Raw genomic sequence first — 14,872 nt, 5'->3', positions numbered from 1 at the left:
CCAGACACAACAGAAAGGTTCAGAGGTTTTGCGCAAGGGCAAGAGACCCCTTAGCGGTGGCAGTGGACGTTATGACAATGCCATGGGAGTTCAGGTTGGGATACCTGTTTCCTCCGATCCCCATGCTTCCTCGCATACTCAGACGAGTAAGGCAGGGCGGTCTGCCAGTAATTCTAATAGCTCCATCATGGCCGCGCCGAGTCTGGTACGCGGACATAATCTCTATGGCGGAAGAACAGGGTTTCCGTCTTCCTGTTTCGAGACGACCTTCTTCTGCAGGGTCCCTTCCGTCACCAGAATTTACCTCAGCTCATTTTAACGGCATGGCTGTTGAAGCCAGCCTCTGAAGGGCTAGAGGTTTTTCCTCCAGCGAAGTGAACACTATGATGCGAGCCACAAAGCCAGTTTCAGCTCGCATCTATCACCGGATTTGAAGAGCCTACATCACATGGTGTGAAAATAGGACATGTCACTCGTTCTCCTTTTGTCTCCCTCGCTTGTTGGCTTTCCTTCAGGATGGCCTGGAAGCAGGGCTTCGGTTAGGTTCTCTAAAGGTCCAGGTATCTGCTCTTTCAGTATTTTTTTCACCTGAAATTAGCGGATTTACCAGATGTTAGGACTTTCCTCCAGGGAGTCTTGCATATTCAACTTCCCTATGTTCCGCCTACAGCACTGTGGGATCTTAACCTGGTACTGGATATGCTTAAAAGGCCTCCTTTTGAGCCATTGCTTCTGGCAGATTTGAAGTGGTTGACCTGGAAGGTCCTCTTTCTTTTGGCTATTGCATCTGCATGTAGAGTTTCGGAATTAGGAGCTCTGTCTTGTCGGGAACCATATCTGGTTTTCCACGAGGACAGAGCGGTGTTAAGAACCCTCCCTTCCTTCGTTTCAAAAGTAGTTTCGGCTTTTCATCTGAACCAGGAAATCGTACATCCGGTCTTCTCATCTACCTCCCATTCGGATCAACAGTCTATGGAAAAGTTAGATGTGGTTAGGGCTCTCAGCATTTATGTCAAAAGAACTTCTCAGATTAGACGTACTGATTCCCTGTTTGTTCTTTATGATGCCAATAAGAGAGGCTAGCCAGTCTCAAAACAGTCCATTGCAAGATGGATTACGGCAACCGTCAAGCAAGCTTACATAAAGGCTAACCGTCCTGTGCCGGAGAGACTTACGGCCCATTCAACCAGATCGGTAGGGGCGTCGTGGGCAGCGAGAAATGGGGCTTCTGCAGACCAGCTTTGTAGGGCAGCCACCTGGTCCTCTGTCCACACCTTTACAAAATTTTACCAGTTTAATGTATTTGCATCCGCGGATGCAAATTCCGCTCGTAGTGCTTTACGAGCGGGGCTTTCAGAGTTGTCCCACCCTTAGGGGGCTGCTTTAGAACGTCCCCATGGTAAGCAGTGTCCCCCAGACTGGATGAAAGAGAAAAGAGGATTTATGTACTTACGTTAAATCCGTTTCTCTGATTCCGTCTGGGGGACACTGCGATCCCTCCCTTCTGCTTTTCTTCTGTGTGCTCTTGTTTGGCTGGCCTTTTCTCCTTGGGCTTTTTAATTAACTGAGCAAGAGGGGACAGAGGGATTGTAGAGGGGAGGGGTCTGTCGGCAGTACTAAAAGTTAACTAGTTAGGTGCCAACACCCCAAGCTCCCTCCACAACCCATGGTAAGCAGTGTCCCCTAGACGGAATCAAAGAAACGGATTTAACATAAGTACATAAATCCTCTTTTTCTTTGTCTTCTTTTGGCAATGATTGTCTATGGGATGGAGGGATTGGAGTGCCCTGTTTGCTCCCGTTCTTGGGGGATGATGGTATGGTTATTATCATTGCTACTATTATTATTATTATCCTTATAGTGTTTTATAAAATGATTAAGCCAGTCATGCTGAAAACCCATAATCTGTCAATGTTGGGAACGTGTATTTGAGAAAGCCCTGACTCTTTTTGCTACTTTTTAATTTTTCTTATATCTAGAGAAAATTGTGGTCTAATAATGATGAATCTCGCTAACTGTGCTCACAAAATATGTAACAATATATATGTACATGTATGTTGATTGTATCTGAAACTAAATTTCTATATGAAACAGTATTGCATTATATTGTGTTTGAACTTCTTCAATAAAAATGTTTAAAAAAATATATATATATATAAAATCATCCTGCATATCTAATATTAGCTGTAATAAATACTAATTTAAAATGCATTAATAGTTTTGTGTCTCCTATATTATCTAATTTGGATTTTCTGTTGTACAGGTACAGCCACAGTGCAGAGGTTCAAGTTCGTCTTCAATTTTTAACTTGTGTTTTCTCAACCTTGGGCTCACCAGATCATTTCAGTACGTATTCACCATGTCACACTTATAATGTGCAACAATATATCAAGTAGTGTATTTGTTTAAGAACCAAAATGAGTATTATTTAAATTTTTACTGATGGTGGGAAAATACTTATCCATCATTTATCTGAGGGACATAGATGTTTGTAATCGCCTGCAACCAGATCTGTGTTGTTTATTCCATTTTGGAGTCATATCTGACTTCATTAGTTTGGCAGTTAAATTTGTTATTCTTTGAGCCGTCTGACTGCCCCATTAGCTTTTTCATATGATAGGGCAGCTATTTGGGCCTAGCATCACCATATTCTTTGGGGCTAATATATTTGAGTCAGCTGATATATATTCGGGAGGAGGAGGCTGCAGACCTTTTTGAGCTTTTAGATATTTCTTTTTATTAAAGTCAGTACCTCTCAGATGGCTCATGATGAAAATGGGATTGTTTAAATTTACTGATAAATCCTGTTTTTCAAAGCCACTGAAGAACATAGTTTAGCCCTTTTTGGTATGTCCTCGGTGAAATACTTTGTGGCCGGTTGGCCTTAGGTTGTTTGGTTCCTCTAGGGTCAATATTGATAGTTTTCTATTCTACCCATACTGGTAAATGTTCTGTGATGCCTCCTTGGCAGCAGGATGCAGAAAGATTAACGGTCTTTCATGGGTGATGGTAATCCCCCATTTGTAAGGTCTGCAAACCACCCCATTGGATTTGGTAAAAAGGATGTATTTGTTTTTAATTTATTTTATGAATATATTAAAATATTGCAGTGGTAGAAGGGGCAAAAGCATAATATGAGCCACCAGATAAGAGTCTAGTGTCCCACGAACGTAAATGGCCAAACTGGGCAAGATCCAGCCGTTTGGTGCTCAGGCAGAAGATTCTTTAACTGGGCCTGTTAGTGCAATTGTAAAGTGACCGCACACACAGGTCAATAGCGCCCATCTGCAGGCATGTTTCGACCACATTTATCAAGAAGTTCGAAATTGATTTGCTCAATTTTAATGAAACATGGGGTCCACTCATGAAGCAATAGAAGGTCAATTGCATGATATCAATGTAGATATTGCAGAGTCAGTGGGTTACCATTCGATTCACAAACACTTTCTCCTTACACCACTTCTTGTTTTTCATTCTTAAAGGACTTAGTTTGGAACAGGTAGACATCTTATGGCATTGCCTAGTAGAAGACTTGGAGTGCTATGACGATGCATTACATTGGTTCTTAAATCAGGTGCGCAGCAAAGATCAGCATGCCATGGGGATGGAAACTTACAAACATCTGTTTTTGGAAAAGGTAATTCAGAGATTTTTATACTTTTCTATGTATTATCCAAGACAGCTGTGATGTCCATTAATGTATTTTTATATTTCTACGTAGATGCCTCAACTTAAACCTGAAACTATCAGCATGACAGGATTGAACCTGTTCCAGCACCTCTGCAATCTGGCGCGGCTAGCAACGAGTGCTTATGATGGTGGCTCAAACTCCGAGGTCAGTTTGGAAATAAAATAGCTCTTTAGAATCTAAATAAGTTAACAGGAGGTTGCAAAAAGCTTATGTAATAAGTGATTTTATATTTATCTTTTAGTTATGTGGCATGGACCAGTTTTGGGGCATTGCACTAAGAGCACATACTGGAGATGTTAGCCGTGCTGCAATCCAGTATATCAACTCGTATTATATTAATGGTGAGGATGAGATTCACAAGCCACTAAAATAGTTGATTTTAAATGTTTTTTTTTCTTTTTTGTTGAACCTGCTGAAAGGAATTCAAGACTTTTTTCTTAATATTGCCTTGTGCTATTTTATATTTGAAAAACAGTTGAATATTTCCAAAAAAGTGCTTAGTTGTTTTAGTCTTTATAATCTAGTTTGTATGCTTTTCTGTGCCTAAAAAAACCCTTTTTTCTTTTCTCCATTTCTCATGACAGTGCAATAAATTGGTGTGGGTGTTTTTATAGCTTAATAGCTTTCCTGATTTCTGTTTTTGGAATCTCTGCTAAACATTCCATTCTTTGACCCAATCATCCTATTTATTTTAGATAGACCTTAGAACTTTAGTTTCTGAATATAGATTTGTCTTGGCACACTATATTACATTAAGTGGAACATTGGGTAAACAATGGGTAACCTACATTTTAAAAATCTAGTTACACCTTAATATAGTATGCCCTTTATTCATAAAAATTATGTTGTATTGCATTGATTTTTTTCAGGTAAAACAGGGCTAGAGAAAGAGCATGAGTTTATTAGTAAATGTATGGAAAGTCTTATGATAGCCTCCAGTAATCTTGAGCAGGACTCTCAATCAAGCCTCACTATCATTGAACGAGGACTCCTGATGCTAAAAACGCACCTTGAAGCTTTCAGGCGACGGTAAGCAATTTTTATTGTATTGTTTAATAGAATTATTTTAGTTTCTATTTTGTTCTTACTGCCAGAATGACATGACTTTAATGAAGATATAAACCACTTAGACCACAAGTTAATAACAAGTTGTATAGACGTACATATGATAGCTGTTTATTTTGATTTCCTTTTGCATTTGGCTTGTATTTTGTTGAGAATATATACCAAACATATTTACTTCTACTTGCCAAGTTACTGGTTAGTAATGCTTTTTACAGGAGTGTGGCATTGATATAAGAAACCAGATCCATACCTTTTTCAGTGTTGGCGAATCAACTGATCCATAGTTAGAGTTGACACACCTCCCTAATCCCCTGATTTTAGCACAGAACACGGTTAGTGGTACAGTCCTTTCTCAGCATTTTCACTTGAGGAAGATGTATTCTGTATATTGGGTAGAGCCTGGGAAAAAAAATTAATAATTCTGCTTTGGAGAGTACGTTTTGTTCTGAACTGCTACACACATATGAACTCTGTACTAGGCTGGAAATGACCTACATGTCCTGGTAATCGCAGATAATTGTCACCTTGAAGAAGTGATTTGATGTATTGTCTGAGAAAACCAAAATTTGCTGTTATGGCCTTAATTGCACACGCTACATATGGAGTGCTTGTCCATTCAAAAACTCCCCGTCCCCCCCCCCCCCCCCCCCATAGGAGGCTGGGATGCACAGTTCGTGCCCTTCTCTAAGTGGATCTGATATCATCATCAACACCATCAACATTTATTTATATAGCGCCAGCAAATTCCGTAGCACTTTACAATTGGGAACAAACATTAATAAAACAATACTGGGTAATACATACAGACAGAGAGGTAAGAGGGCCCTGCTCGCAAGCTTACACTCTATGGGACTATGGGAGTTTGAAACAAAAGGGCCTGTGCTACATCATATTGCACACTGGACCAGCTAGAATGCAAAGGTAAAAGTATTGAGTGGGCTGTGTGATCAGTCACACAGCAATGTTGGTCAGAGGGTTGTTGTCTTGTGTTAGCAGTGTAGAGGGTGGTAATAGGGTAACCTAGGGAGATTAAGATGGTGGTTGTGAAATATCATAAGCTTGCCTGAAGAGGTGGGTTTTCAGAGAACGCCTGAAGGTTTGAAGACTAGAGGAAAGTCTTACTGTGCGAGGGAGGACATTTCACAAAGTTGGTGCAGCCCGAAAAAAGTCCTGTAACCGAGAATGGGAGGATGTGATGAGTAAAAGAGAGATGCGGATCTTGTGCAGAACGGAGGTGTCGAGTTTGGCGATATTTTGAGACAAGTGAGGAAATGTGTGTCGGTGCAATTTTGTTAATAGCCTTGTATGTTGAAGAATTTTATATTGGATTTGTTGAAACACAGACAACTAATGTAGAGACTGACAGAGTGGCTCAGCAGAGGAAGTATACTTTGCAAGGAAAATCAATCTAGCCACAAAATAGATTGTAGGAGTTCAAGTCTGAGTTTGGGATGACCAGTAAGGAGGGAATTGCAATAGTCGATGCGGGAGATGATGAGTGCATGAATTAATGTTTTTGCTGTGTCTTGTGTGAGATATGTGCGTATTCTGAAAATGTTCTTTAGATGTATGTAGCATGATTTAGATATAGAGTCGATGTGGGGAATAAATATGTCCACTTAAGTTAGACCGTAAGTGAATTTTAATAAATAAAATGATTATAGTGTTCACAAACCTCTTTTCTGAGATTGTCATCAGGCAAATATGATTTTATATTCTATTGCAAATGTGAACACTTGCATAGAGGCAGCAGTTATTCTTAATTGTTAGCTGACATTATCATGGAAGTGTCCTATTTGTGGAATGGCACTGTGCATAGGGAAGGCAAACAGTTCTAGCATATCACACGGAGAGTGTTGTGTAATCACAACTGTGGGGGACAGTGCTAAAATAATAATGGAGGGTTTTGGTGGATGCAGTCTATTACTTTTTTTCTGGTGGCAGTTGACTTTTATATAAGTGGTGTCCCATGATATTTAATGCATGCAATTTTGGTAAAAGTTTGATTACCACCATTCTTGTACATATACCCTTATGTTACAAGAAAGGTGGGCTCAAAAAACAGATCGGCACTTGTAATGCATAATAAGTCTTCTCCCAAACATGCATATGGGCATCAGTAAAATGTCACATCCAGCAGATAATGCTTGGTAAACGTGTAAATTAGATTACTACCTTGCTGCTTTGCATATATTTACATGAAGCCCAAGCCCTTCGCACCCATGTAGCTGCAACCACTCTTGCAGAATGAGCTTTAAGAGCTTCTGGCACCTTCTGTTCGTTCCTCTTGTATGCCTGTATAATGACCTCTCTAGTCCAACTTACAATCCTCTATTTGGATAGGATTCATCTTTGACAAGGTCCAGTTGGAATGACAAAGAGCTGATATGTATTCCTTACTGCTTTCATTCTAGACACACAGATTGCATGACTAGTTACAGTGCATGTAGCTTTTTCTCTTTTTTTATTATCTGGTTGTGGGACAGAGAGGTGGAAGTATAATTTCCTGATTGATATAGAAGGTGGTAACTACTTTAAGTAGGAAATCAGGGTTAGTTCTCAATACTAACTGGTCTATGTAAATGTAGAAAAGGTTCTTTATTCCATAAGGCATGCAATTTCCTGATTCTATGAGCAGAAATAATTGCCACAAGGAAAGCTACCTTGAGTGGAAGCCACCTAAGGGAGACTTCTTGTAAAGGCTAATAAAGATCAATCTTTAAAGTTTCCAAGACAATATTGAGATGCCAAGCTGCTAAGAAGGATCTGACTAGAGGCCAAATTCTCTTCACTGCTTGAAAAAGAAAAACAGAGATTTGCAAATGCTAATTTATTATACAGAAAACACTCTCAAGGTTGAAAGAGCAGGAACTTTATTAAGTTCCTGCTCATGAAGAAAGTCAAGATTGTGTAAAATAATAGCAGATGTTGGATCTAGTTTAGATTTACACCACAGGATAAACTTAGTCTAAATTTCCAAATGTTATAGTAGACAAGAACAATTGGGGGACACTGGAGGTATAGTGTAGGTGGGCACGTGGCACTTTAAGAAAGTTGTTAGCTAGCCCTAGCTCCTCCACCTCTCTTCCCCACTTCCTGCTAAAGCCTCGGTTTAGTTGAAGTGCCTATTCATGTAGGATGTATATAGCTGCTAGGGAGATCCTATTGGCTTATATTTATTAATTAATTTATTTATTCATTTGTTTTTGTTTTCTGGCTGCTAGCTGGTCCACACTGGGGGGGGGTGGCATCAGGGATTCATTGGAGCCTTGTCTGTGGTCGCACTCTTTTCCCCCCTCCACCCCCCTTACATACAATGGCGCTGCTACAGCAGTGCTGACATACTGTGTGTCTGTAGTGTTGCACCGCTGCTGGTCCCTGTGTGTCTGCAGCTGGAGGCTTTGTGTTGTTTTACAGGGGTGGTTGAAGCGTTGCTGTGGTGCTACCAGCCTTCTGCTTGAGTGCGTCAGTCACTCTTTTGGTGGCAGCAAAATTGGACCTTGGTGACAATGAATGCCAGCCTTTGGGGTTAGGGTGCAGTCTGTCTTCACTCCTGGGTTTGAGGCTTTGGGCTCTATTAGAATCCAACCTTTCTTTCATTGTAATGGTACTGCGAACAGTGTTCTGCACATTGAGCAGCACGCAACATTTACGTAGATGAAGATACCGTTGGACAGTGTCACATAGGTGTGCTGTACCTTGATTCACTGTGGTGGCGCCAAGAGTTTTTTGTTTTTTTTAGTCATAAGGTTGTACAGTCATACAAATCTTCTTCCCAGGGGGAGGAGAACAGGGAAGCGTATTTCTCAGCAACCAGACTTGGTGGAACTACATAATTTAGTTTGCCTATTCCAGAATGAGAGATCCTTTTTCTATCTCAGTAGACACCATGTCCGTTCTTTGGTCCCGCTTAGTTACTTTGTCCCATCGGTATCCTATTCCGAGTGTCTTGAAACACGTTATATGAGAGGGTGTTCTTGTGATCTGGTGGCCCAGGTTGACCCCTGATGGTTTGGTACACCAACGTTTTCTCCATGGCGGGACGGTCGGTCATGGCAGCTGCAGCTACAACTAGCCATGTTAAGTCAAAGTCTGTTATCTCTGTTAGGACATCTGTCCTTAACGCCGTGGCTGTTCGAGCTAAGGGATTTTCTGAGCGCGTGGTGCAAACCTTATTTCGGGCTTGCAAGTCAGGTTCAGCTACAATGTTTGCCTTGTCTTGAAGATATCATCATCATTATTTATATAGCGCCACTAATTTCACAGCGCTGTACAGAGAACTCACATCAGTCCCTTTCCCATTGGAGCTTACACGCTAAATTCCCAAACACACACACACACACACACACACACACACACACACACACACACACACACACACACACACACACACACACACACACACACACACGGGTCAATGTAATAGCAGCCAATTAACCTACTAGCATGCTTTTGGTGTGTGGGAGGAAACCCACGCAAACACGGGGTGAACATACCAGCTTCAAACAGATAAGTCCATGGTTGGTAATCAAACTCACAACCCCAGTGCTGAGATGCAGAAGTGCTAACCACTAAGCCACCATACTGCCCTGTATGTCCATGTACCCTGCTTTTTCCACTGTCTGACTCAGCACAGGACTGTGGAATTGTAAATCAACAGCTATAATAATAATAATTAATATTATTGTTAGTGAGTTTGAGCAATACTGCGCTTTTATATCCCCTTTACTTTCCTTATAACTGCAGTAGAACTTGACTGACAGTGAACACTGAAACATTGTATTGTCTGGTTTGGATAAAGAGAGGTATCTTTTCTTTCTTGTTTCCAGGTTGCTTATGCTCGTGCAGGACAGGCTGCTTGTTTGCGCCTTCGTTCCCCTGATGGTCAGGTGTCAGAGCGCCTTTAGTTTTAAGATTGGTGTTGACTGCTTTACAGCATTCCCCATTTGAACCCCTAGACACGATGGATTTGATGTTTCTGACTTAGGGAAGCAAGTTGTCCGCTTACTCTTCCTTTTATTGTTCATGATTTTCAAGCAGTTCTTTGACCTAAGCTTTCCTACTGCCCTAACGTGGTGTAAAAATTCTGTGTAGTGGGGCTAGTCAGTCGGTTCATGAAATTATTCAGTCTCGCTTATAGAAGTCTGTGTTTGCTTTCTGGGTAGCAATGCATGATGCCTCATCTGAGCACCTGTGTTTGGCGCCAATGGTCCTCCTTTTCATATGTTTACTCTGTTTTCTGGTTTCACTTTTGCATCTGGGGATGCCAGTTCTTACTGATTTTGAACAGTTTTGCACACCAGGACATCTCACCCATAACTGTAGTTTTGGGATGTCTCCGGGTTCCCCCAATTGGAAGTGGGAGAAAAAGGATTTTTATACTTAAGTAAAAGCCGTTTCTCCTAGTCCATTGGGGAACACCAGAAGTCCGTCCTTTGGAGCTCTGATTCCTCTTTCTATTGTCTCTTTTCCTTTGAGGCTTTGTTTATGTTTAATAAATTGAGGCTTAAGCAGGAAGTGGGGTATAGAGGGGGAGGTGGTAGGATTAGTGAGCAACTTTATTAAAGTGCCTCAAAGTGCCACATGTCTATCTCACCAATTCTATACCCCCAATGGACTAGGAGAAACAGTTTTTACGGAAGTATAAAAATCCTATTTTCCTCTCCTGCAGTACCACATCAATCACCTAACTCCCTTGTGTCTTAACAATAACCCCTCATTCTCCATGCTATCAAAGAGAGATCCTCTGGATTTGGATGAGGATTGTGCTCTGGTACAAAGGATCTACCCATAATGGTAGAAGCCAATGATGTTTTAAAAACATATCTCAATCTTCTGTAGAGTACTTGCAATGAGAGGGAAAGAATGGAACGCATATCCCAGCTGAAAGTTCCTTGGAACTGGCAATTGCGTCTATTCCTTCTGCCACTGAGATTTTGTGAAGAGTAAAACTGAACTACCTTTTGTGTTCTGGTTTGTCACCATCAGACTGTTAGAGGAGGACCAAACATCCAGATTAGTAACTGCCATTGGCTACAACATTTGCCATGTGAAGTGCAGAGAGATGGTGGATTGTCTTTCACCCAAGATGTAATTGACAATAGTCTGACATCATAGTCCTTTTTCTTGGTACTTCCATGGCGGTTCAAAAAGACGACTACAGTTCTGTTAGAGAAGATTCTGAGATGTTTGTGTAATAAGAATAAGGAAATGCTGAATTGCATTCCACACTGTCCCCATTTCCAGAATGTTTGTGTGCTGTTTTGTTCTGAGACCATGTACCCTGCTTCACGCTTAAGGAGATATGCTCCCTATCTTGTGTACCTGAAATCTGTTGTGAGCACTATCCATTCTGGCCCTGCATTCCTTCAATCTTGTATCCTGCTGCTAGTTGAGACACACCCTGTTAATTTTGAGCTGAATGACTTGCTCTAGATAGGTTTGTCTGTGAGTAGGTCTAATTGAAGTTCCTGCATATGCCACTTTGCCCAAAGGAGAATGTCTATGGTGGAGAAGAACATCCTCAGGAGACAGACATGTCCTTATTGGGATCTGTTGTTGAGATGTATGCTGGTATGACACTGGATCTTGGCAAGTATTTCTTCTTGATAAGGACACACTTTCTTATGTAGTGTCCATCAGAACACCCTGGAACTTTTGCTGCTGAGAGTGCACCAGATTACTGACTGTTCACCACATTTATTTTCCAGCCATGGCCCTGCAGAAACAATATTGCCTGGGCTTTTCTGACTTTAATAGTGTGTTCCAAACTAGGATGTTGTCTTAATACGGAAAATGAGTGATTTCTTTCTTTCTCAATTTCGCTACAATAGTAACTAACATCTTGGTGAAGGTTCTTGGAGATGTAGCATAGCTAAAGAAAAGGCAGATGAATTAGATGTGATGACCCAGAATAAAAAAATTGAGGCATTTTTGCTATTAAGCTGCAACAGGAATATGAAAATAAGCATCCTTAAGAGCTATGGATGAAATCTACATGATGTAACAAGCACCTCTAACTATGGGGTTACCTAGAACGGCAGGCATTTTGGGAGTGGATATACGCTCCGTCATGCTGGCATGTGGTGCTCGTAGGTGTCCAGGGATTCATAGTCACTCAGTGTTCAGTGATGGGCAGCTCCTAAGCAGTGCCCAGTGTTACTGCTATTGGGTACAAGGAATGACACAATGGTTCTGAGGTCACCCTTTTAGCATGTAGTCCCTTGATGTTCTCTGTCTTGCTGCTCACCCCAGAAAAGTTAGTTTGAAATTCAATTCAAGCTTTGTTTGAAAGTAGAAGGTAGTAACTAGCGGCCCCTCGTCCCTGCTCACAACTCCAAAGCTACACCGCCTGAGAACCACCAAAGGCCAGGTAAGCAAACTACATTACAGAAAATAACACACATTACTACCTGCAACTACTCAAGATAGAAACAGGAAAATATTGTCAGGGAGAATGAAGGATAATCTCCACTATATACTATCTAGTTTCTTTTTCCTGACTCTAGTCAAGCTTAGAGTGGGCAGGGGAGGGCTGGCAGACTTTAGCCCGGTGGGCAAGCACACAGCACTGGCCCATAAGTAGTGGCCTGTCCTTAAATGGTAGTCTTTGGTACAATATATATTTATCTATATAAAAAGAGCCTATTTTAGTGTTGCTTAATCCATATATATATTTTTATGCCCAGGCCCAGAGCAGGGATTAAGACTTTGGGGGTCCTGGGCACTTTAGACAGGGTAACACCCTATGATGTAGTCTGAAGATGATGACTGGTCAGAAGATCCGCGGCCAATGATAGTGGGTGGCTGGTCCCGGAGGAGGGGCCAGCCACCAAGCAATTAAGACTTGGTCTGGTCATTGAACCAGCCCAAATAGTCTGATTTTGTCCAGCCCAGCCCATCCCTGAGAAGGGGATTAACCCATTGTGCAGGCTGCCAGGGGCGCTTAGAGTGGAAAAATATATAAGGATATCCTATGTTTGCTTGTAAACCAATATATAAATGTATTTATTTTTATTATCCATCTGTTTCTCATGTAGGTTTGCCTATCACCTAAGACAGTGGCAGATTGAAGGCACTGGTATTAGCAGTCACTTGAAAGCACTGAATGACAAGCAGTCCTTACCCCTAAGGATTGTGTGCCAGCCAGCAGGGCTTCCAGATAAGGTCAGCACATTACATACTTCACATAAATATTATCAGCACGGTTACATTGCTGACAAAGATGTTGTTATATTTCAGATGACGATAGAAATGTATCCAAGTGATCAGGTAGCTGACCTGCGGGCTGAAGTCACCCACTGGTATGAGAACTTACAGAAAGACCAACTGAACCAACAACCTCAACTTCAGGAGTTTGGACAGAGTAGTCGGAAAGGAGATTTTCCTGGTGAGCAGTGATGTTTTCAAGTTTGTTTTCTAAGTCAAAGTCAATGTAGGTTTATAGTGGGAATTGTGAGGCATATGAAAGCTTGAATCAGGGCTGCACTCTCTTGAATACAGTCAATGCTGACATTTTATTGACTGATAATACTATACCAAAATGTGTCTAGAACTGCATGTAGCAGAGGGAGCTATAATGAAAGGATAACAACCCTAGATAATTTGAAATTAATTGGTATATTGTGTGTATTATTGTATGTATGGTTTTTTTTATATATAGGTATCTATATAATTTCTCCTTCAGCTGTACAGGGCACAGATGGTGGGTTTTTGGTTTAACATTTCTTTGGTTATGCTTGTTTATTTTTTGTGCCTTGTTCATTCACGGCAACTGGCTGTGCTCCTTTTTTCACACTACATTTAATAATGTGTAATGTATATTGTGACAGGATGGACCGCCTATGCCACCCTGTCTGTTGTGCTGGGGACCAGCTGGGCTTGCCTTGCCACTGTCCCCATTTCTTTATCCCTAATGCGCCCCTCCTGTCGCAGTAGAAGTAGCCTACTGCCAATACTAGGTTTCTTTGCCGGCACCTAGAACCGGTTCCTTCTGGGTAACTTTCGCTACTAGTGTACCCCCCATTGGGTGCCTGGACTGGTACCCCTGACCTCTTCCTTTATATCAGGGTTGCTGTGGATGGTTCCCCCTGGCCTATCACAGTGGCCAGAGCTGCAGGTAGCGGGCAGAGCATTGGTACTGGTTCCAGGGTCCCAACCTCAGAATAGCCAGACAACAGATTAGATTTGGTCTAATCTGCGGGTCACCGGAATTATAGCAGGGTAAGTAGTCGTCAAAGCAAGTTTTTGAAGCAGTGATGTTTTATTAGTTCAAGTAGCCCTTAAAGGACAGTTAAATCCACTAGTTTAATGTACTAAGGTTCTCCAGAAGTACAGATGGTATAATGATACATGGTTAAACAGTGCTCGTTTTTATACAGTTGTGGACAAAGCCTGGCAGGGGGGTAAATCGGTCTCCTTTTTCGACCAGGCCCAAAATGTCCTTTAACATCAGGATGTGAGATGTTCTTTAAACTAAATGCAATTTATACATAACAAAATGTATACTAATCTGTGATATCCTAAATCACATTGTATCCTGAATCTACATTGTTCAGATGTCTCTCTACCAAGACATGAAAACAGGTAACAACCTCCTGCTGGGCCTTCAGGCTAACTCAGGTTTTTTGTCACTTCTGCAATCAAAAGACTGACTTCCTGCTATCAGCAAAACAGACTTCCCAAACCTAACATAATATGTTAGAAATCAATACATCAGAAATCAGTACATTTGCAATGATATAAATTAGTGCACTACGCTAATAGAATAAGCAAACAAAATTTGGGCGCTCAATAAACACTTAAAACTATTTATTCAGCAGATAAAATACATATAATATAATGAATGTGGCCATAGACACCACAGGGTTAACACAGCACGTAATAGATATATGAATGACATATAATCTCTAAAAAAAGAGATAATGAATTGCAGTGGTTAAATAGCAAGTAGCACAAAATACATGTATATAATACAGCGGATCAAGTGGATATATTAGGCTCAACAATAATAACATTAAATTGCATATAATTCTGGCAAATGAGGAACAGATAGATGAATGCAACGCCACAGTCTATTGTGCTCCGACTCGTGGGGTAGGGAGAATGTGTGTCAAA

The 14,872-nt window shown here is 41.2% G+C and overlaps 1 protein-coding gene across 3 annotated transcripts in view; it reads left to right on the top strand.

The window, feature by feature from the left end:
- USP34 (ubiquitin specific peptidase 34) overlaps positions 1-14,872 on the top strand; it is a 166,672-nt gene that overhangs the window by 65,248 nt on the left and 86,552 nt on the right. For all 3 annotated transcript variants that reach the window (XM_075203870.1, XM_075203869.1, XM_075203868.1), the window contains 7 exons: positions 2,264-2,346; positions 3,483-3,637; positions 3,722-3,835; positions 3,933-4,032; positions 4,561-4,720; positions 12,796-12,922; positions 12,998-13,145. In XM_075203870.1, coding sequence (XP_075059971.1) covers positions 2,264-2,346; positions 3,483-3,637; positions 3,722-3,835; positions 3,933-4,032; positions 4,561-4,720; positions 12,796-12,922; positions 12,998-13,145 — 887 coding nt within the window. The remainder of the gene's footprint in view (positions 1-2,263; positions 2,347-3,482; positions 3,638-3,721; positions 3,836-3,932; positions 4,033-4,560; positions 4,721-12,795; positions 12,923-12,997; positions 13,146-14,872) is intronic.

The sequence above is a fragment of the Mixophyes fleayi genome, chromosome 3 (assembly GCF_038048845.1).
Source record: "Mixophyes fleayi isolate aMixFle1 chromosome 3, aMixFle1.hap1, whole genome shotgun sequence".
Taxonomy (NCBI): domain Eukaryota; kingdom Metazoa; phylum Chordata; class Amphibia; order Anura; family Limnodynastidae; genus Mixophyes; species Mixophyes fleayi.
Note: the sequence above shows the minus strand (reverse complement) of the source record. Positions and strands in the feature narration are given on the sequence as shown.